Consider the following 23,531-nt stretch of genomic DNA (forward strand, 5'->3'; position numbering starts at 1 on the left):
AAATACGCATTAGGAGAGGATCTTGCATTTATTGGATAAAAACTTTTTTTTCCTTTTTATTTAAATTGCATTTGCTTTGATTGTGTTGAGAGGTGCAGCTGTTTTCATGTTGTAGAATATTAGTATGGTGCCGTAAAGGAAATTGTCTTATAAGAATTAAGTTGAAGTTTTCACTTATCTTAAGAAGTGTGACTTTTCAAACTCTGTTCCCAGATTTTGGTCTCTGTCTTGTATCTTTTGTTCCCCTTTTGTTCTTCCAGTTGTCCATTTGGGCAGTGCTGAATACTACTGAGGTCAGTACTGGACCAGTAAATTTTTTTTCCTTCATGGAAAAATCATTTTAGTTTTCCCAGTACAGTGTTTGTCCTTAGTGCTGACACCTGCTTTAAAAATGTACTTGACAGCATTGGCAGCCAAAAAAAAAATTCCTTGCCCTGAAATAAGGGATTCAGTGTAAGCAGGATGTTGTTCTTGTATATGATCTCTTGTGTTAGTGTAATCCTTTCCCTTCACCAGCTCTCACCTGAGCTGTAGAACTAGATGATTGCCAGCAGATTCGGTTTTACTCACTTCAAAACTACATGATGTACACTGTGTATTTAGCTTTTAGGTGGGATATATATTCAGACTCATAAAACTTCAGTAGTAATGTCAAGACATATTTTGGGAGTTCTGCTAAACAAATTTTTAAGTCCTTACATTTGATTTTGGCCTTTCTTTGAGTGCATGTCTTTTGCTTAGTATAACTGTTCTTAAAGCTCGTGTTTCTTCATGTGTGCACATATTTTAACAGGGAGAGATGTGTGTAGATTTATTGTGCCTGGGCATTTCATCTGACTGGGCACGCAGACCTTAAAGTTTTGTTTGTAGTACTGTGAATGAAACCACAAGCAGGGAGCCTGCAAGAGATGTTTAAACAGCTCTTAACAGATGAGTAAGATATGTGTATAGTAAAATATAAAAGCTATTTTGTAAATGAAAGTTTGATTGCTTTTCACAGCTGTATACAATGGAAGCCACTAGAGGGAACCTTCTAACTACTAACTGCCATCTCAAAAATAACTTTCAATTTAAAAAAGAAAATTATAGCATGTATGTGTTTTTGTGGTTTGTTTGTTTTATTTTATAATAGTGCCTTAACTGAAAAAATCGTGTCAGTATTACCAAAAATGAAGTGTCCTCATCGTTTGGAGCCACATCAGATCCAGGGACTGGATTTCATTCATATATTTCCTGTTGTACAGGTAATAATTCTTTGACGTATTGATAAATTGCTGAAAAAAGCATAAAACTTGCGTACAGATTGTAACAAAGATCTTTATTATTATTTGACTCTTAACCTTGGAATGAATCATCACAGAGAAGTGGTTTAAATGAATACTTTTAAAGAATTGAATGGTATTATGGATAATAGAATTCTTAAGTGTTATTTGATCCACATTTAAGAAAAATACAAAATAAGCTCTTTAAATTCTCTTAAATTGAATCAGGTTCTGCTGTTGTGGAATGTTTGCTTAAAGAAACTAAGTTTTGGAATCTGATAATCTACTTTGCCTGGCTAGGAAGTAGAACAAATATCTTACAGTCTCTAAGCTTATGGTGTAAGTTATGCAGATAGTCATTTGATCAGAAGGATGTGAATGAGGCAAAAGCCAGTTGAGGTAGTTTCTTTAAGCATAATTCATCCTGCATTTTTATCACTTAAAAACTTTATCGGTGGAAATATAAACTGCTCTGCTGCAGGATCCTGTTCCTGTGTACTTGCTGAGCACCACTACCAAACCATGTGCACGCTCGTAGTTCTCCATTTTATTAAGGTTTAAGCTAACACGTGATGTGTTCCCGTTACACATGGTATCCTGAGAATCCTTGGTATGTCGTTACCACGTTTTGATTTTACTTTCAGCTGCACACAAAAATGTGTATTTGATAAATAGGGAAAAATGAGGACTGCTAAGCAAGCTGCTTTGTCATGAAATACCTCCTTGCCTTATGCCTGTCAAAGAATTTAGCAAGTAAGAGTTTAATTTAAATTCCAGTTTTTAAGAAGTGGGGAAAACTTCCTGTTTTCTCTTTCTTGTTATCTTCTAGTAGGAAGCTTCTGAGGAAAACCACACTTAACTGCACTCCCCACAAACAGTTGCGTGGTGTGTGCCACTGTTACACAGCTTTCAAGCTGTACTGATGCTGCCTAAATCTTGTTAATGTGAGTTTTTACTTCTAAACTTCTCTTTTCCTACCAAAAAAAAAAAAATCCCAACCTAGATTAATTTTTTGCCCTGATCACTTGATAGTAGTTGTGTGGATACATGTATCAAATACAAGACTTCTCTCACAGGAAAAATAATTCTTCTCCTAAAGGGAGAACAAGAACAATTACTCTTGCTATAAAAACTATAATAATAGGTGTTCTTTTTTCTGACCTTCTTTATCCAAAATCCTGATTTGGGATATTACCTCTAGAAAGGAAAAACATCAATTTTAAGCAGAGAGGAGATCAGCTTCTAGATTTCTCTGAGCACTGATTCTCAGTATTAGTAGCTGGCCGGTAGGTGGTATATTTAATCCACGCTTGGTGAAGACGTCTTTCTTGATGACCTTAGTTTTTTGTATGCGGAGGATCTTTATTAGAAATTGTGTCTTCCTGTCAGATTCCTGTGAACCTCTATCTGCTCCAGATACTGTTGGTTCCTCATTTTGTCACAACCAAGATACTTTGAAGAAAACTTTTGTTGGTGTCACCAGTATGCTGTGTTCTGAAGACCATACAAGAGCTTTAGTAGGCTGGCCACACCATGACATGTCAGAATTACCTGTTTGGTAACGTCCTTTACTCAGTGCTCTGATTCCACTTGTGATCTGTAAATCTCAAATCAGTACCTGAATGATACAGAAGCTCCTTTCTCCACCTGGCGTTGTCTCCCAATAGCTCTTGTACTGTGCAAGCTAATCTAGTGAACCTGATGGGAAGAATTTGCATAAATCCTTCCCTACAGGAAGAAATTAGACTGAGTTGGCTCACTGTCATAGACTGTATCAGAACTATGAAAAGAGACCAAAAAAAAGAAAAATACCAAAGAATATTCCAGAAATGGTACTGTTCTTCCTAGTAAGTTCTACTTATCTTCATAGTGAAAAGTACATACTTGATCTTGTGTTGAGATGTGCTTTGTAATTAATAGTCTACATTTTCCATCTCTCTTGTCATCATCTTCCCCTCACTTTCCAGGGGTCCATGCCTATAGCACAGAAAACAGTTGCTGGTTCAAACTTGGGACCCAAGATTGATCTGATCTCTTTTGCGACCTCCTGCACTGGCTGTCAACAGCCCACAAGATTTATCTTCTCCGGCATTATTTAAAATGTACTTCAGTCTTCTGTGGCTTTTTGTGTGGTCTTATAAATGTCAGCCAAAGCCTTTCTTATACGGGCATGTGGTTCCTTTTGAACACTTCATAGGCTTGAACATAAGTCTTTTCACAGTGGAGCTGTAGTTCCTGAAAACAGTTAAGTGATCTGAAGTAGGAAAATTTGGTAGAAATACATATAACCTAGCTGTATAGCCAAAATTAATGAGATGAGATTGTGTTCCAAGTGGTGTCTTTGTCAGAGTATAATTGACTAATGATACAAAACAGGTTCCATGTTGGATCCTGGCACTGACAGCCCAGAACATTTTCTGTTCAACTTAGAATTGCTTCAAATCCAGCAGAGCTCCAGCCCATCTCATCCTGCTCAGGCTGATAGAGATGGATGCTGTGAACAGTTTGAGCTTGCTTTGCAGGAGAATGACCACACTGTAGCTCAGAGACCGTATAAAAGCCACCTGGACTATCTGTTTTAAATCTGCTCCCAAGGGCCTCTTTGGAGTAGAGAGAGATGAACCCATGTGCCTGCAGAGTATGATGACATTTTTCTATGTGTGCTGTAAATCCAGCGCTGCCTAGGACTGAGGGATTTGTTATTTATTTGAAACGGCCTGCTCAGTAGAAGGACAATGTTGATAGCTTTTACAGTGCAGTAGAGTTTTGAGGTTTTTGAATATAGAAGAGGTTGTGTAGGCTGGTACAGCTGAGCTCGTGGTCTGGTGGTTTGCGAGGTGTGCTGGCTATTCCATGGTGAAAAACAAAAAGCCAGAAAATTAATGTTCCTTTGTTTCATTAACTACTGCTTTGTATTTTTCTGTGTTATGTATTATTCTGTGCTTTGCTAGCATGATGTTAATAATGTTTAACAAGGAAGAATAATGAATAATACAGATAACTTTTTAACTTTGTGAAAATGTATCTTTAGCTGAAGTTGTAGATCTATCCTGCTTTTAGTTTTTCCTTCTAGGGTTTATGCAACTCACATTTTTTGTAAGGGGACTTCAGGGTGTTTTTTTGTGGAGAGGGGATATTTTTGGTTTTGGTTGTTTGGGTTTTTTTATTTCCCCTTAAAGATTTAAGCTAAAATAACATTTCAAGTGGCCCACATCCATTTCTCTTCCACAGATGCTCTTCACTTTCCTTTTTGAAATGATTTTACTGTAGATACAAGTATTTGGATCACATAAATTAATTTGGCAAAATTCCAATGAATTTTGCTTATGTTTGTGAAGTTTTCTTATGGTTTTTTTTAATGTTAGTCAACTAAGAATTCCCAGTAGTTGAAATTTGCAGTAGAATTTTCTTTCCAGACTTACAATTAGAGATTATTTAGCAATTCAGTAGCTGAAAATTTAGAATGCAAGCTAAATAAAGGGGAGTTTGTGGAACAAAATAATTATTCTTACAACACACTGTTTACAAATAACATTCAGAAAAGTATTTTCTTTGGATACCAGGCCCCACTCCAGGGAGCTTATAAGGGAAGGCAGTTTATTCTTCTTTGCACTGTTGAATCCCACTGTAGTGTGAACAGTATCGCTCATTGAGAATTACCTTGCTCAGTAGAGTTCAACAGGATGGAGAATATTTAGGTTTTTTTATATAAAACTTTGATTATAGGAAGAACCATGTGATTTTCTTACCTTATGCATTATCTGATTGCTCAGCTTTTTAGTGCGTAGAAGAACAGCAAAAGTGAAGTTTAGAAAATAGCTGATGCTGAATCATTTTGTTAGGACTAGGTCCCCAAGTTACCATGTTTACAAAAAACCTGTTCTAGTTTGTGTGCTTAGAATGTGCTTTTAGGTTTTTGTCTGGTATTAAAACCAGTTATGCAGTAGTTAGGTGTTCTCTGCTGTTATTTTACTTTTGCACTGATACAGACTTCATGTTTTTTCAGTGGCTGGTGAAACGTGCAATAGAAACAAGGGAAGAAATGGGAGACTATATTCGTTCTTACTCTATATCACAGTTTCAGAAAACTCACAGGCTACCAGAGGTAAGATCAAGCAAGTTCTTATTTTGTTTATGATATGCCAAATATCCAGATGCAGTACCAGTTTCAAAGCTCTGAAATCAGGACAATATACCAAAGTTGTCTTTGCCATTGTTTTGTTAATTGGCCCTAAAGGAATCCATGTACAAATTCAGATGGGAAAGAAAACGAAATAGTGTTATAACAGAGAGTTCATACTGGTTAACTTTTGCTTAGTAGTCTCTTTGATTTTTCTGCAGTATTTGGTAATTCCCTGTCAGTCTGTTGCCAGGTAACTTGCTTTTGGAGTGAATGTGCAGTGTACCCAGGCCTACCGTGTGAGTGGAGCTATGTTTCCTGAAACATGTTTGAAAACACTCAGTGTGCTGTGGCTAGAGTGTTCCAAGTCAGCTTCTGTCTCCTGTACCCAAACATCAAAATTAGTTCTTGAAAACTAGATTCCTAAAACACTCCATTCAAAAACTGATCTTTTGGGACAGACAGACAGGCTTGGCTTAAAAGGAAATAACGTTTGTCTTTAAAATACGATTACCAGAGGAGTAAGATGTACAGTTTTATCTCAAAGTGTAGTGGCAAAAGTAATTTTGCACTGTTTCAGATACATTGATTGCATTCCTTCTCCTGATAATGGTTAAATGCTGCCCATTTTGAAGTTACATGTTTAGAACAGTGTCATGATCCTCTCTTCTTCCTATCCTGAAGTATGGTACAAAGTTTCCTTGGTGTAGAAGGAGAGCTGGAGCAAGCTTGGATTTGTACCTGTAGAGCAGAGCCATCAGTTCCGTTCCTGCATATCCCAAGACAATTTCATATTTAAAATCTAGAACCCAAATTTTTTAAGTCATTCAGTCGCTGATTAGCTGTCACTATTCAGTAACAGCATTAGAAGTAGATGTCCCTAGTATCGGGAAAGACAGCTGGATTTCATTAGCTGCAGGTGTTCTGGATTTTATTTTGGGGTTTTTTTTGATTCTTTTTGATGCTTAGAAACTAAACTAACTGTAGGGGCAACTTCTCATTTCCAAATTAAGCCCATCCCAACTTCATTTCTTTGTAGCCTAGTACTGATCGGAGATCCCGCTAGTGGTCTGGGATTGCGTGTGTGGCAGCTACTGTATAAGCAGAGAGCAGAAAGGCTGCTCATCTGGATACAGTTTTAAAGATCTACCTACCTATCTGATGAGAAAAGTAGATACTTTTCTGTGTTACAGGAAATGACTGTTTCACCAAATAATTGGGCGGCTCAGATAGAAACTATTTAAACAGCTTTGCTAAACTCATTACAATGGTTGAGATGTAATCTCCATTCCTGGTATTTTTAATCACCTCCGTTAATGTCTTGCAGGATGATGAATTTATGCAAAGAAAAGAGAAGGCTATCAAAACCGTTACCGATATCTCTGTAAGTATGCTAGATTTTTATGATCAGGGAGTGAATCATTTTAGTAATGAAATTGCGATGGTTAATTCTGTTTAATGCAGCCAGTCATAAGCCTTCTCATGAGAATGTCTCAATTAAGTTAAATCTTGAGCTTCATTATTAGAACATGTCTCAAACGCCAGCATAGCAAACTCAAAACCTTTTAGGTGTGCACAGAGCGAGTAGGTAAACCATTATCAACTGCCTGCACAGAGAGAGTGCTCTGCAATCAAACAAAAATCACAAGGTGCCTTACAGGCTATTAAGCCCTCAACAGACTAAGTGTTTATTTGGAGCTATCAGCAATTGGACTGTTAATCATGAAATGAATCAAAATGGTGACAATCTCCTCAATTTAAGTGTCCCCAATTTAAATTTCACAACTTGTCCTTTTTAGTTCTTGTAATTAGCAATGAAAATACACACTTTACTTTGGAAATGTTTTCTTCAAGTAGCAAATCTGGGTTGGGAAAAGTGGTATCCTTCAGATGTAGATCTTCTCTCCGAATAATTTCTATTTTATGAAGGCTTGTTCATGAATGCTACCAGGAGTGATATGTAAAATACACAGGCTACATCACTGTCTCATACTTGAATTCACATGCCTGGGTAGCAAATTGAGTTGCTTTCTCTCTAATTTTCCTGTTTACTTGGGACTGTCAGTTCATCATTTCTGATTCCAAAAGTTTGCCTTTTTTTTTTTTTTTTTACTACCTTGATAAATTCACAGGCCAGCAGTTGAGAAGGGATGAGAAATCTGGGTATGCTTTGAATGCGACACTTCCAAGGATCCTCAATAGGTGGTGAAACCTCACTCTTCTGAGGAAATCACTGCTATTTCAGGTAGCTCTAGCCAGACACCCCGAACTCTTAGCCCTTGGATGAGGTGTTAAGTGCCAGTATAACGAGTTATAGCATAGCTTGCACAATGAAGCAGACTATGCTTAACCAGTACTTACTGAAGCAGTAAGTCCTCTTACTTCTTTGTCATGTTTTGGTGGTAGTTACTTTGCCATATTAACCTCCTGAGTGCTGCTGAGCCTGATATATGTGGTTGGATTGCAGTGTATGTTTATAGAAAAACATTGCTATATAAGCCTCTGGGTGATGACCAATGCAAGTCCCTTGTTAATCTATTTGCATAATTACTCTTACTTTAAAGGTTTCAATTACAGTCTCTAACTGTTGTTCCCCGTGGTCGTGTTGTTTGGGGTTTTTTTAAAAATTATTAGCAGACTACAATGAGTCTTTTACTCCAACCAGCAATACTTGTATTTCTAGTGAGATCTGTTTCCTGTTTTACAAGTTAGTTCTCCTTGTAAATGGGTATTACTGTTTTTTTTTGTTTACGGGTATAACCCTTTAAATCGAGAGAGAATGCAAACCTATGTAAGAAAGCAAATTCCAAGTGTGTGTTCTGTAGCACTTGAAATTTATTGAGCTTCTGCTTATTTTCAGTTTTCAGAATAATTGTTCTGATGTTTCAAATGTGTCCGTTTTCTACCTGCATTGTCTTTAAATAGCACTGAAGATTCTGTATCCAAGTGGCTGATACCAACCTTGTTGTTGAAGAGACAAAAACAAAGTAGTCACAATACTGAGACACCAATACCTAAAATTTTTAGTATCACTTAAAAAACATACAGAAGATAGTTGTTTAACACTGATGAAGGGATCCCTTTGCTTGCTGAGGAACAGAGGTGGTTTCAAGGCTTAGTTTTTATGTTCTAATGATTTGGGGGGTTAAGTTTATTCTATTTCACTAATGCATTTATTTGGAAGAACTTGTGTGGGAAGGAATGCAGTCTACTTTCAGTGTGTAGATACGGAGTAAATGTCAGGTCCGTTCAAGTGGGTTTTCCAAAGTTCCATGGTGTTTGGTTGAGTGTCCTGTACGTATCTGTCTGCATGTATTCTGAAATTGCTTTTTAGAGCTCTGGGAGAATGACATGGCAAAGATAAAGCAGATATGTGGATGCCAAATTAAGTGTTTTCTTTGTTGGTTGAAACCAGTGAATTGGTTTTCACTTGCCAAGAGTATCAGAGCTGTTAGTTTAAAATTCATAGATCCTGGAATCGGATATGCATGGATCTATTTCTGCAGCAAAGGGGGTAGTTCCATACTGAGGATCCAAGAATGAAAGCAGGGAAAACAAGGTACAGTCTTAAAAGTTGGGTAGTATTTTGCACCATTCAACTAGCCTGTCAGAATAGCTCTGAATGGCTCTTCTGCCTTTGAGCGTGCTGACTGCTCGCCCCAGTTTGGATCTATCTGGAGTGCTGATAAAGGTGTATCTTGTCTTCTCCTCTGGATCGTGAATCTCTAGTTCTTAGATGCATCCTCATAGGAGATAAAGTTTTTACATTTGTTCATCAGCGCTCAGGATATCGTTAGACAAACACGTTTTCCTTACATTTAAGAGCACTGCCAGGATTATATCTTCTACAGCTGGCACCTGATATACTAGATGAGAAATTACTTCATGAGATCTCTGAAGGTATCAAGGCATGAGTGCAATCTAAAAAGAACACAGAGAGAATTTTCAGGGAGGGGAGTACACAAGCTTTCCTACCCATCATTAGGAGCTGGAGGATGGAGAAGGTAGCTGTTGGAGGAAGGCTCTTTTGCAGGTCACTTTTAAATCATGATGCATTGGAATGGGAAGAGAAATCCACTTTCCTGGAAGAGGACCAGCAAGTGTGAAAGATTGGTGTGTTGTCTGAATTCATTATAACAACTCTGGTCTGAGGACCTACCTTCTCTTCTCAGGGGGTCAGTGCGGTGAGATTTACGGTCATGATCAGGCCTAAAGGTTAGAAAAGGGAATATTAAATATCAGTAGTGGTTATTGGAATAAGAACTACTGCTGCTGAAAGGTGACTGTCCAGTGAATTGAGGTTATCTTGCAGTGGTGGTGTTCGACTACTCCATTATCAGATGCCAGGACTAATGTTTATGGTATGATGCCTACACTTCATGTAGCACAGGTATAATATAGAATGCTATCATAAAAGCTATAATTACTTTTATTTCTTACTTAGATAGGTGTGAAAGTGCATTTTGTGGGAGATTCTTGATCATAAAAAGCTTTTTTGATATGACAGTCAAAAATGTAGCAAGACTTAATAGCTGGAAACAAGACAGAAACAGATTAGAAATGAAGTAAAAATTGCAAAGGATATCTGACAAATTCAGGAGGAACTTGCCCAGGGATACTGTCTATATTCACTTTTTTCAAATCTCTACTTGGGGATTACATGTCTCTAAAATAAAGATTGAAAGCTATTTTGGCAGAATTATGGTGCAGGAATTGCTTATTGAAAATAGTTTGTGTTGTACAGAAAGTCAGATCAAGCAAAAATAATTTTCCTTTTACATTTTCTGTTAGAGTCTTTGCAATTACTTGCGTTCAATCTTCTGTCCCATGTGAATAAGATTTTCTGAAGTTAAACATATATGTGGAAAGCCCAAGCTTTGATTTCAAGTGTTGTTTTTGTAATGTATTTTTTCTAAGCATTCTGAGCCTGGCCCTCAAAGGATTTAAAGATATGAATGTAAAACAGACCTTAAGAGAGGGGAGCTTTCCTTCTTAATGCTGATGGTTTGGAGGTGATGATCTCTTTCTTTGGAGCGATAAGAGCTGGAATTTCATTTCAGAAAAAGGAAAATGTCATTTAATTGGTTGAAGGGGACACTTTTTGAAAGTATATCAATTGGAGTTAAAAAAATCTTTGAGATCACAGGTTCTTGGTTAGTTTTTTCAGTATCATTGCTAGCAGGATAGCACTAAACACTAGACCTCAGTTAACTTCAGAGTCTTTATTCCAGCGACAGAAATGTTGTGTTACAGACTCACTGTGTCGCTAATCTTTGACCGAACAAACAGCAGAAATAATGCTGGTCGAACTAGATGTTATCTTGGTTCCAGTTTTCAATTTGGGAAAGCTGAGGATTTCATGAATATTTCTTGTTTGGTTTAATTTTCATTTTGTGTTTGAGGTAGAATAGCTTTTCTAATGTTTTATAAACTTTGGCGGTGACATAGTTGATCTATATGGAAGAAGAAACTAAAAAAGGTGCTTTAATGTAGACCAGTGCTTTAACAGTTGTGTCTGTGTTAACAGTCAGGAAAGCAGTTCTGTCAATTCATTTTCATTTTACTTTTAAACTGGAAGTAGCTCTATGAGCACAAAACAGTACTTGTGAATCCTTGTCTTATTTGATGGGCTGTTGTCCACCTGTAGGTTCACGCTGGAATAGCATGAGATTGAATGATTTTAGTACCAAACTTTTTAAAGTATTTCTGTTCCTCAGATTGCAATAAAATCTGGTTTAATTTCATTGTAACCTGTGTTCACCGAGTAGTTAATAATTACTCTTAATTATATAACAAGTGATTAAAAATAGAATTAACTCACAAAGGAGGTAACGTGATTTAAAGACACTGCCATTATAAGCTAAATCATAGGGCCTTTTTTGTTATACATGTTATGTTACTTTTGCCTCTTGTTTCAAAACTGATGGAGATGGTTGAAGAAATCATGTTTGACCCCTTTTAACTTTTGTAAAACCTGGAAAGACAAGTCCTTTAGCAAATAGTTGAGAAGTAAATTCAGGAAGACTTCCATCATGTAATTCAAAAAAGGGGAAGTGGAGGATGTTTATTTGGGCAAGTATATTCAGTTGGAAAGCAAACAGTGGTATATATCACTCTAGGTAACAATTCATCATTTATTCTAGAAAAGCCTTTTACGAGCTCTGAATTCTATTTGTTGTCTTACAGGAGGTTTACAAACCCCAGAGAAAATACAAACGTCAGAAGGGAGCTGAGGAATTGCTAGATGAGGAATCAAAGGTTCATGCTACGCTTCTGGAATATGGCAGGTGAAAGGCTTCATTTAATTGCCTGTAAAATTTGGATTGTGCAAGTTTATTTCTACTACTTGAGGATCAGACTGTTTCCAATTTACTCCTGTTTGGTTTCAGATTTTGTTTGCTTACCCTATAAATTCTCTGGGGACTTGGACAGTCCTCATGTGTGAACAGTATTTTGTACAATGGGAGCCCAAGTTCTGACTTTATGCTGCCAGTAGGGTATGTTTATTGAACACACTTTTTCTTCGTTTCATAAAAATGCCTTAAATTCATGATGCCTCTAGGTAGTGTCTGTCAACCAATATTGCCTCTTTGCAAGCAATCTCCAGGAAGTGGATGGGAAAAAAGGAGCTGAAATTGTTATTGCTTCTTTTTTCAGTCCTAATGTGGTTTCTACATCAGGAGGCTGAATCATGGTTTAGTGCTGTGTCATCGTGTTTTCTGCAAACTTCTATGTCACTGAGGTTTGCACTTACCCATTACTTTCAGAAGTCACTCTTTTACTGAGAGTTCTCCATACTCATAAAATGTTACAGATTTTCTCTTTTCATAATTTAATGGTATAGACAGCTTGTTTGCTGTCTGAACTCTTAATTGGGTACGAATGACATTTGAATTTGGGGTTTTATCTTCTGTGGCAGCTTCTCCCCCAAACCCCAAAGATTATTTAATTTTTTGTGCATTTCTCTTGACACAGTTAAAATCAGCAAGGGTCCTGGTTGCAGATTGCTTATAATCTTCCACTTTCATTCATGGTGGTATGTTTTGAGGGCAGTGTGGGCTCACTAATATCTTTCAGCTTATTTTCCATTAAAGTGCAGTAAAATCTCTGTGTGTTCCTAATGGAATGAAACTATTGGGAGGTATCTGGGTGTCCTATTAGTCAGCAGAGCTCTTCTGGCATTGCATATATTTTAATATACGAATGATTATTTGATATGAAAAGCTCAAGATAAATTGGATGGAAGTGGGAGAAAATTAGGATAGTTACAGGTTTTGAATGTATTCTGGTCATCATTCCTTAGTGAATTCTCAAAGCATAAAACTCTTGGTTACAAAACTGGTTTTGATATGGTGCAAATAAAAAAGAACAGCTGAGAAAATGACAGTGGTGAGACACACAAATACCTGTTTTGTGGGTTTTGGTAGAGAAAGAAACTCTTAAGGTGATAGTCTTTCTACTGTGAACCTCGTAATAAACTAACAAGAGTACAACGGCTCTGAGATATACAGAGATCTGAGGGGGCAGTAAAGATTACTGTCCATCTGTAGTGCTGTTAGGGGAACTAAAACACTGCAGGAAAAGGCAAATAGTAAATTTTTGGTAGGTTTAGGAATAGAGCTGAATGGTTTTTCTACTGCATGTAGATGACAGTTGTAGAAAATTGTGAGTAGAGGATTTTTTTTTTCTTCCTGAATGCCCCTAGTTTGTAATAAAAAATTCTAATCATAAAAGTTATTTTTTTCAGTCCAGTGCAATATCCCAGTGCCAGATGCAGCGACATTCAGATACAGGCAGTGATAGTGCCATATTCTAAATTGTGGGTTTTTTTTTTTTATTCTGTGGCCTCCAGCTTAAAGGTTATCACAAATTAGCTTGAATGTGGTAGGCCAGAGTCTGGCTTGAGAGCAGAGTGATGCCAGTGGCCATCTTTCCCCACAGCTGCATAGTCTTTTAGCTGAGGGCCTTCACTGCCACGTCTGTGTACTTTGCTGAAAACCGATTGGCAGTATGCAAAGTCAGTTCCTGTAACAGATGTGAAACGTTAAGCATGGGAAGCATCTGGGTTGATGGTTAAATTTTTGTTATTACTGTTCTGGTGCAGTTCATTACTTGGATGCAGTTATCTGTCTGAAATAAATTTGTGCTCCTACAAAAAGTGAGGACAAATACACAATTAATGGCAGTAACAGTTGAAATGTTTCCATACCGGTACAGCCTTATGCACGCTCCATGGAGGAGTTGTGCTCTGCCACATTCTTTGTATTACTAAGCTTTGAAACACAGAGACAACTTAATGGTGGTGAATTCTTGAAAACTTAAGCATTATGCTGTAGTAGAATATGGCTGAATTTAACTGTTGATTGTTGAATAAATGGAGAACTGGTGACAAGCGATACTGCTGCAGAGGATCGCTTTGGATTTTTAGCCCTAAAAAACTTAGAAGTAGTCTTCTGCAACACTAAAGGAATCAAACAGATGTAGCTCTAAGTTAGGCAATCAGGAACATCACTTCTTTTCATATCTCTGTACACTTGGGGTTTAGTGCTTCATAATACTCAAGATGATTGCTTGCTCCTATCTAAAATTTCTTTTGACCTGTTCTTTCTTTAGGATAATATTTCCAAAATAACAACATAGCTGAAATATCCATTTTTCCTCTCCCTCAAAAAAACCGATGTGAAGAAGTTTATTTGAATATGTATTTAAAGCTCTGAACATCACATTTCAGAAAGAAATTGCAGATTCATCAAAACACACAAGCACAAATGGTATTTTGGAAGAGAGACTGCACTGACAAATTCTTGGGGCCTTTCCAGAATTCAGTGCTATATAGTTAATAGGTCAGGATTAACTTCCAAATGGAAAGAGAACATTGCTTTGTCCTTTCCTGAGTGTTACATGACATTATTTTATGAAAGGACTAGATTTGCAAATCATGATGGAAGGAGTAGATGGAGCTGAAATTATTCTGTAAATCTGCTGCAGTACCTGTGGGGGTTTTTTTAGTTTATTTGAAGCATTCCAAACCTAACCTGAACCTGGATGTTGATTTTGTTTAAAAATTCACTTTTTAGTGCATATCTTATGTTGACAACTAATAGAAACATTATGTATTTGTGAAGGTTATAAACTGTAATGTATTTCTTTCATGTTACTTTTGTTCTTATAGGAGATATGGATTTAGCAGACAAGCAGGAAAAACAGAACAGGTAAAATACATTAATCTTAAATACTCAATTTGTGGAAGGAATTGCATTATTTTTGTTGAAGTGTTGGTTACTGTAATATCTTAGAAGTTATAGCTGTTCATTCTGTGGTATTCCTTTATTACTATCATCTCTAAACAGTGACTAACTGGAACTAAAATCTAGGTGGCATGAAGGATGCAACCGATGGCTGTCTCTTTTTTTTAAAGGGTTTCCTTCATCTGTTCTCAGAGATCACATTTGTAAAATATTTTTTGCTTAGAAGAATGGGGATTTTGGTGTTATGTTTTGGTTTGGTTTTAACTTGAGGTAATGACATATCCTGTTTGTTTCATCAGTATCTTTTAACTAAGTGCTCCATGATGTGATCATTAAAGAGTTTTCCCTTTTCTTTTTAAAGAACTATTCAGCATGGTGAAAAATTTTGTAGGCTTTTATTATATAACGGGTTATTTAATGTGGTAGAGAAATATGATACCATGCTGTAAATAAATCACAGTGTCTCTTGCAAAGTAACATCCTTGCTGTGCTTTTGATGATTATGGCAATGTAAAATGCCCTTGTCAGACTTTTCGCAGTTTTATTATTTTGGTGCAGGTATTACTTTGGCTACAAGTTTTTATTACAGGCAAAAATAATGAAGAAAGGCATTAAGCATGTTACGGACCAAGCTGTACATTGAATATGTTAAGGTTGCCCTTCTTTATTATCTCAATATTCTGCATACAAACTTAGCATTTAAATTTTATAAATGGAGATATTCTCCAACCTAGGCATACCTATTTTTCCATCAAAGTAGCTGCCACACTGCAGTAGTGTTTGTAGAGTTCGTTTTATTTCTTCAGAAATATTACTGAGTTTGGAACATTGTATATTAGATGGTCATCATGTTTGTTATGTGAATTGAATCTCCAGTAAGGTAGAAGTGGAAGATTAATTGGTCTGGTTAGTGGTGCAATAGAGTGTCCTAAAAATTGAGTCTGCCAGTCACCAGTTCTCATTAGTTCAGTGGTACAAATTCTTCTGATTGAACAGGCAGTTTTACACTTTGTATTGTGTATTTCTTGTACCAAGATTTAAGCTACAAAAAATTATTTGTAAAAAAAAAACCAACAAAACAACCAAAACCAAGACCTTTTTCCTGTACAGTAGACATGGTATTCTGGGGTAGCTAGTTGTCTTACGAGGTTGGTGGTTCTCAGAAGGCTGTGGAATAAGGGCTCTTTGCCCCAGATGTGTCCACAGTAAGCCAGAGACTGTCCTGAACAGCTGGAGTACTTGTGAGATAAGTGAAGGTTACATTTCAATTGACATACATTGGAGTGTGAGGATGTCCTAGTAGCCAGAATTTATTCATAAAACCAGAACAGCCACATTCTGATTTTTCTCCTTGCTGTCTTTCTCAATACTTGAGAATACTGGAACTAGATATAATATTTTCTTATTTTTTCTTTAAAAGGCTGAAGATAAAAAAGTTGCACTACCTCCAGGGCTTGCAGCAGCAGGAAAAGCTGAGCCTTGTGATGAAGATGACCTCCAAGCTGCTGAAGAGGTGTGCCACCTGCATAGTAGGCATGGATGTTACTAACTTGGGGTCAGGGCAGCAGTTATCAGTGCCTAGTCATTCTCTGCAAGAAGGAAAATTTTCCATGCTTAGCTGAAGTCAGAGTGGCTTCCCACAGAAGGATATGGAACCTGAAATTGAGACACAAAACTAAATGCTTGTTGATGTTTAATAACAAACTGCTCAACTTTTGTCTTGCAATCTAAGCATTTTTAAAAGGTCATTTTTTTTGACTGACGGTGGGAGATGAATACTCTTAAGTGAACCTGTACTGTTATAAGGAATTTTCCTTACATTTGGTAAATTTAGCCACCTCTTTAACTTTCATAGACTTACTGTCCCATTACATGCATTAAAATACATATGTTACATGATGCTAATTGTATATGTGTGTCCCTGTCAGTAGGCAGAAGTAACTTAAATAACAAGAGATAAATTATTACGTGTCATTCTCATATTTTGCCCTAGCTTCGCATTAAAACTCTAATGACTGGAATGGCTGCCATGGCCACAGAAGAGGTAAGCAGAGTTTTAAACTGATATAGCTTTGTTTAAATTATGGTTGATTATGGCAGTTATTCCTAAAATTGAGTTAATGAGTCTGAAGTCCTGGAATGGCTGTGTTTAAGTTTTCATGAAGGAAGTTTAAGAAAAGTTAGTTTCATTAGGAACACAGTAGTTTTTACAAGGGTGATTACTTAATCATTTGCCTTTAAATGATAAAAGAAATATAAATAAGTGCCTCTTTCAAATAGTTTCTACAAGGAGATTTTCAGAGGAAAGATATCACAGTGCAGCTATGCAAGATGCAGTATGATCTTATTTTATTCATCTTGTTAAGATATCCAGGAGTAATCATTCTACTAGGAAAAGTGGAGGCAAATTGCATGAGTTTCTAGCTGTTTTTCAAAACACTTATAAATATTTATTAAAAAACAAAAACATTAGTCTCAGAGGCTGAGAATACTGGATATGTATCTTGTTTTCTTAATTGGTTCTAGTTAATGGTATAATGGAACTTGGAGGTTGTTGCAGTTTTGAAAACTCTTACATTTTGAGAGGACTAGGAAATAAGTCAGTTGTTAAGCCTTGTTTCTGGTTATGCTGAAGTTGCAGAAGAGAAGGCGGCAATTAGTCTAGTCTCGAGGTTGATTGGCATGCTTTCTACTGAAATCCATTGCAGATTGGGTTTGTACATTTGAAAGGTGTGTTCTTTCACATATCTACCTTGTTACAGTTTGGCTCAAAACGTGGTCCAACCGTGAGTTTTATTACTTTAGTTGAAAGGTTGTAAGTGAGAAATTTTCATCAGCAGTTTTTTTGGAGGTGGAATATTTCTTGGTGGTTTTTTTTTTACTTTTTCATTTTTATCCACTGTAAAGGTTTTGTACGTTTTTCTTAAAATTAGAGCTTGGGGTAACTCTCGTATAAACAGCACAGGCAGTTCCAAAACTCCAAATATTTTCTTGATGCAATTGCAGGGCAAATTGACAGCAAGCACAGTTGGCCAGATTGTTGGACTCCAGTCAGATGAGATCAAGCAAATAGTGTCAGAATATGCTGAAAAGGTAAGCGTGTTACCTGATTTTGTTTGATAGATTGTTAATTTATTGCCATGATTCTCTGGGAACACTGTTTCATGTATGCTGTAAATAGCAGCACAGTCAGGATTCAGGAGAGTATTTTAATGAGATTTAAACATGCATAAGCTTTTGGTGTGATAGTGCATATTCCTGAAGTGCATTCATGGGTATACTGCTTGGGTTTAAGTGCCTGCTTAAATGTTTTCATGAATAAAGAAAGGCTGGAGTTGATATCTGTTCAAACCAGAGGCCTAAACTCTTAATGTGTTTTAAAATATTCACTGTTAAGCACAGAAATACAGTTCCGTGGGTCTGCTCAGAGAAAAATCGATGCCTCTCCCACTTAGGCTTTCAGACACTTGGATCTCACCTGCACTGGGTTCCAATTCTCAGTCATTCCCTGGATCTCTAGTTCTGAATATAGTATCATCAAAACCAAACCTTCGTTGCTTTTAGAAGTCAAGGCAATTAAATGTGCATATTAGCTCCATTTATTGTGGTCAACTGTGATTGTTCTTACAGTAATGCAAAAAGAAAATCTGGCTCTTCAAGCAATTAATGCATACGATAAATCACTGCCAGATGTGAGTTATAGGTTGCTCTTATTTGACCAATAGTCTTGTCGTATTTCTTCCTTTTTGTTGACATATATGAGGTATGGAACTTTCCCATTTGGGAGATAAATCCTATAACTCAACACAGCCTATAGCAAATTCTTGGCCTTTCTTTATTATAAAGGATTGCAAGATCAGAAGCCCAAGGGTCATATTTCAATGTTACATTTCTTCTGTTCTGAGAGAAGGCAGCAGGACCTTGACTATTATAGTAGAACAATGATTAATACTCTGGAAAGTAAGAACTGATTGAAGTCAAACCAAAAATATATTGCTCTTCAAATCTTTTGGATGTGATCACAAAAAAAAAATATCTCTGTGTGCATTTATGCACCAGGAAAAGAGAATTAAGGATCTTATCAAATGTTTTATGGAAGCATCAGCAAAGTTTGGATATCATTGTAATAGTTTTAACCCCTTGTTACTATACATAGTCTGAAGAACACAGCAATGCTTATTTTACTACCAGAGCCTTAACAGAATCCACAGGCCCAGTGGAAATATCTGGCAAACAGAATTCTAGATTTGATGTTGCTATGTGCCAGAGCCTTTCTTACAAGATGGTATTTTTGCAGAAGGTCAGTGCGTGCAGTTTGCTGCTTTTTCCTCTCCTTTCTGCTGCTGTGTTAATTTGCTGGGTAAACTGGAAGGAAGAGTCTAGTGTCGTTCCTCACTTTTTAAAATTCCTGGCAGAAAATTATTCACATGGCTTTTATCTGTCTGTTCACCACTTAGGCCAATTATTCAAAGTAGCTTTGATTTTAATCTGCTAGAAGGATTCTTCCTCTAGAAACTTAAAAGTATAGTCATACACAACAAGGGGTTTTTGCTAGAAGTAGAATAGGAGGAAAAGCTTGTTTCCTGGTAAAAGGAGACAATGACTAAAACTACAGAGGTACTCTCTCAGAATTACTCCCTTCAAAAATGTCTGAAGGAGAATCCTCTTCCACGGTTTGAAATGGGGTTTGCAAGTTGCTGATTCAGAATATTGTTGGATTCCTGGAGTCCTGTGTCAGAGATTACTGTGCACCCTGTGCAGCCAGTTAAGTAACATACAGTTTGTGTTTCATCTGTTTAGTATGGTTAGGGATTGTCATTGACTTTTTTTTTTTTTCTTGGATTGAGGAAACCCTCAAAGATAGTGAGATACAGTGATTTTTATCTTCGGGTTCATGAGTCTTGGGAAGGTGTCAAGGAAAAATGAAGGCAGCTCACATCGAAATGACTGCTAAAGATCTACATGGAGCTTGACTGAAAACAGATTTGAACGGTTATGGGGCTGGAGACTGGTTTTGGTTTGGTTTGGTTTGGTTTTGTTTTGTTTTTCTCCGTGGGTTTCAGACAGTGGACTTCAAATTGAGGCAGCTGTCTTAGAGTTAGTCACAGATCTAAACCTCTGAAGTCTATTTGCTAGAAAGAGATGGCTGAACATGAAGAGATAAAAAAAAAATTATTTGCTGTTCCAAAGTTTGTATTTTTGTAAAAGACTTTTTTTTTTGAAGAATGTGAGGTTCTGTAATGACTGAATTATCTTTATTTGTTAGAATCTTTGTAACACTACTGCATATGAGAGAATCTCATTACAAAGAATAATAGCATCAATTGCATATATTTCTTTCCTCTTTCCCATTTATATCTTTTACATGTGAACAGTGAGAGGCAGGCTCCTGAAGTCTAGAATTAGCCATTTATTTTGGCTAGCAGTTTTTGAGCTGCTTTAGATTAGTGATCCTCAGGCGTAATTAATATGGTATTTTAACTTAACAAATTCTGTCCTAGAAAAAGAGGTCACTAACACTTCTTGTTCATCTTATTTATCTGGATTTGTTAAATCTTTTTAAGGCAATTGAGTAGTTGCAGGAAACAGGGACGAATGCAGAAGCAATTCTGCACCTGCCAGTGGTGGCAATAATGTGTGTTGACAGAAAAGTTGAAGGATGTATCCAGGTATCCCTTCTTGTCATATGCAAGTGAAGTTCTTGTTTTGAGATAGAGTAGCAAATCGATACTCTCAGACAGAAACACTAGGGCTTACATACAGCTTTTTAAAATTATGTTCAAAAGGCAACTGCTGTTTCGTCTGGTAGGAGACCAGGTAACAACAATAGTGTCGAAAGCAAAGTAGCTTCTACGGTTTTGTGCTTTCTTTCTTTGTGTGCTGAATGATGCGTTTTTCTCCACAAACTGGAACCTAATTCCTCAGTGACTTTGGAGCTGAGGTGTTACTGCAGAGCAGATCGTTAGCCCATTTTGACTGCATGAGGCTTAACCCTAGCTTTCTCATTTGCAGACCAGGGTTTTTTCTGCGGAAACCTCTGTATTATAGTTGGTTCCCATTTTCAGAAAGCAACCTTTAACAGTCCACTTCTGGAGATGTGATCTTTTCTTTATGCCCAAACTATACTGTATGTGTTTTTACTATTTTTGCAAGATCAGTGTGACTGATTTGGCTCATGTTTCTTTCTCTTGCATTTCTAGTTTTCTTGATTTGCATCTTATGCATATTAAATAGAGTAATCGTGTGGTGAGAAGGATGGGGTCTTAGAATGCATGACACGATGAGGGAATGTGATTTGGCTAACTAATGAGAGGAGTAAGTAAGTCTGAGTGTGTATTTGCTGAATAGTTCATTGTTTCAGGTGTTGCTTAAAGGCATTTTTTTTCTTTCCTAACAGACAGAAAGAAAGTGTGTGAACTGTTGGGTTAAGATGTCAGAATGGGTCTTTTCTTGCTGTGGGTATAAAAGTATAGCAAATCATTAAGCTGCTCTTCAATGTGAAAACTAGAAAATGGAGAAGAGAAAGACAGGTTTTTGCCTTGAATTTTCTTTTAAAATTAAGCTGTTAATGAAGACCTGCTTACCCATCTGCCTAGACTGGATACCAGGAGCAAATATGAGTGAAGAGTATTTCATACTTGTAACGTTTTTGCTGATTAAACGTTGTAGGGGTTGTCAACATTTGGTAATTACGCAAAAAACACTTAGTGTTCCAGTCTGTGACAAACTCTGCAAATTGGCACCTGAAGTACTTGAAAATTAACTTTTTCTAGCACAATATTGTAAAACAGAGTAACTGGGAAAAGAAGTCTGAGTGCATGAAGCAAATGAGCAAACCAGATGGTTATAAGTATTAAAGTGAGGAATTTCCAAAGGTACAGATAATGTTAAGGTGAATAATCACTTAGACACGTAGCTATTGCTGATCCTTAATCGTTCTTATGTCTGTGCAAATGTACAGTTTGTGTCACAAATGTTATTCCTGGTAAAGAATGTTTCTGGCAGCTTCCTTGTCACAATTCAGAGAGAACAGGAGACTGGGTCTGGATTGCTCTCTTCATTATGTACTTAGGAGACACTTTCTTGGCAATTCAGGCTGGATTGAGTAGCTTTCAAAGAGTGGCGTCCATGGTACATGCAGAAAAAAATGCTTAGAGTGGTAAATGTATCTACCGCACCGAGTACGTCATCGTCACTCAGCACAGAGATATATCCAAGCCAGTATTTCAGAATCTAAATACAGAATTGTTCGCGGCTATTGAAAGTTCTAGATCTGCTTATTGGGGCACAGACCATCTCTGATTTAACAAGTACAGTAAATACCACTGTTTGAAGGGGATTTTACCATGACTGTATTTTTTCTGTTGAAGAACTTCACCAGGTTTAACTGTAATGCTGATGCCAAAAACTATTTCTTTCTCCTATATTCCACCTGTGCCAGGGCACCAAACCTTATTTCTAGCTTAGTTTACCTGTTACCTTCGGGTTATAGTTCAGTTGTTCAGCTGCTTCCTTATCTTGATGCAAGATGAATTGGTAAGTCATTCTTTCTGTTGGGTAGTGAGACACAATTCTTGATAAGGAATATCACAGATATGTCTCACTTTGGTGTTTCCTGAGCTACAGAAGAAACAAAAAAGTAATGATGTGAGGTCAAGCAGGCTGTTATTCTTTGTTTTAGCAATCTGAGCTTTCCTCTGAGGAGCGACCAGAAAGGCTTGGAGCTGCCCAACAACATAGAAGGAAGGTGGCATCTCTGAATAAGCAGATTTTGCAAAAAACCAAACTCCTGGAGGAGGTAAGAAAACATTGATAAATGTGATTGATCCCAAAGTTTTTGCCATCCAGAAGAGATGTGCGATCTTCTGTACCAGGAATTTGTCACACTGAACATTCATTTCAGCATCTCTGAATATCGTTCTTGCACATGTGTTACTAAGACAGTGTGCTTAGTTTTATATTATAAAAAAATTGTTTATACCTGCCTGTGAGGAGGAGGCTAGCTAATCAAAATATACTTTTCCTTATTTTATTTTTGTTTCCAAACCTCTCTTGGAGAAAACCAGAGTATCTCCATTTGACTATAGTGTTGAATGGGCTGTTTTCACAGTTTCAAGAAACAGCTTAGAAAGTTATTCTAAAATACGCTATAAATGACTTTTTATCTCTTCCTGTCCTTTGTATGAGCCAGCTTGTCTCTCTAAGGTAGGATTTTTACTTGTGTGTTTGTGGGCGATTTTGTCAGTCAGTGCTTGGCTCACATTTTCACATTTGTTTTAGGGGAGAAAGGCGCTTGAATTTGTGACTAATGTTCTGTTCATATCTAAAAGTAAGAGCAAGAACTACCACTCCTGTATTTCAGCCTACTTACATTATTGTTATTTAAACCCAGAAAAGTAGAAGAGTATGCCATTAATGAAATGCTGCTTTTAATTATGCATGCTGCTGCAATCAGCACCATGCCATCGTTAACGTGCAGAATCTGATGAAAACGTACTGCATCAGAGTCTGTAATTGGAAGAGCTTGCCAAAAATAAAAAAAATACAGTGCTTGAGGAAAATCTGTTGCTGCTGTCTTCTGTGGTTGAAACCCTGTCAAGTACAGTCCTGCTCCAGCAGCCTTTGTCTGTTTTTCCTTTTGCTTTGCTCTTGTCGGTGATGTTTCAGTGCTTTACCCCTTAACGGGTTTTACCTATTAAATGTTAGGGGTACAAGGGCTCCAAAAGGTAGGTGCCTGTATGGCACTTTTAATGAGACAGAGATAGGTTCAGTCCTACAGAGGTAAAAGGATGGTAGCTTTGAAACCCTTACCTGCTGTGGCATAACTGTGGGAGCACTAGATTGTAAATCTTCCTGCTTAGCTGCTTACTAGACCTGACTTTATTTTTAAAATGAGAATGA

The 23,531-nt window shown here is 37.0% G+C and overlaps 1 protein-coding gene across 1 annotated transcript in view; it reads left to right on the forward strand.

The window, feature by feature from the left end:
* Positions 1 to 1,132: 1,132 nt before the first annotated feature.
* The window catches only part of CCDC93 (coiled-coil domain containing 93), a gene marked incomplete at its 5' end in the record, with an annotated part of 40,660 nt that continues 18,261 nt past the window's right edge, over positions 1,133 to 23,531 (forward strand). The window contains 9 exons of the mRNA XM_009879335.1: positions 1,133 to 1,244; positions 5,269 to 5,367; positions 6,710 to 6,766; positions 11,569 to 11,669; positions 14,555 to 14,594; positions 16,051 to 16,143; positions 16,624 to 16,674; positions 17,637 to 17,723; positions 22,312 to 22,428. Of these exons, the coding sequence (XP_009877637.1) occupies positions 1,133 to 1,244; positions 5,269 to 5,367; positions 6,710 to 6,766; positions 11,569 to 11,669; positions 14,555 to 14,594; positions 16,051 to 16,143; positions 16,624 to 16,674; positions 17,637 to 17,723; positions 22,312 to 22,428 (757 nt within the window). The remainder of the gene's footprint in view (positions 1,245 to 5,268; positions 5,368 to 6,709; positions 6,767 to 11,568; positions 11,670 to 14,554; positions 14,595 to 16,050; positions 16,144 to 16,623; positions 16,675 to 17,636; positions 17,724 to 22,311; positions 22,429 to 23,531) is intronic.

This window comes from Apaloderma vittatum, unplaced genomic scaffold, assembly GCF_000703405.1.
Source record: "Apaloderma vittatum isolate BGI_N311 unplaced genomic scaffold, ASM70340v1 scaffold12332, whole genome shotgun sequence".
In the NCBI taxonomy this organism is placed as follows: Eukaryota; Metazoa; Chordata; class Aves; order Trogoniformes; family Trogonidae; genus Apaloderma; species Apaloderma vittatum.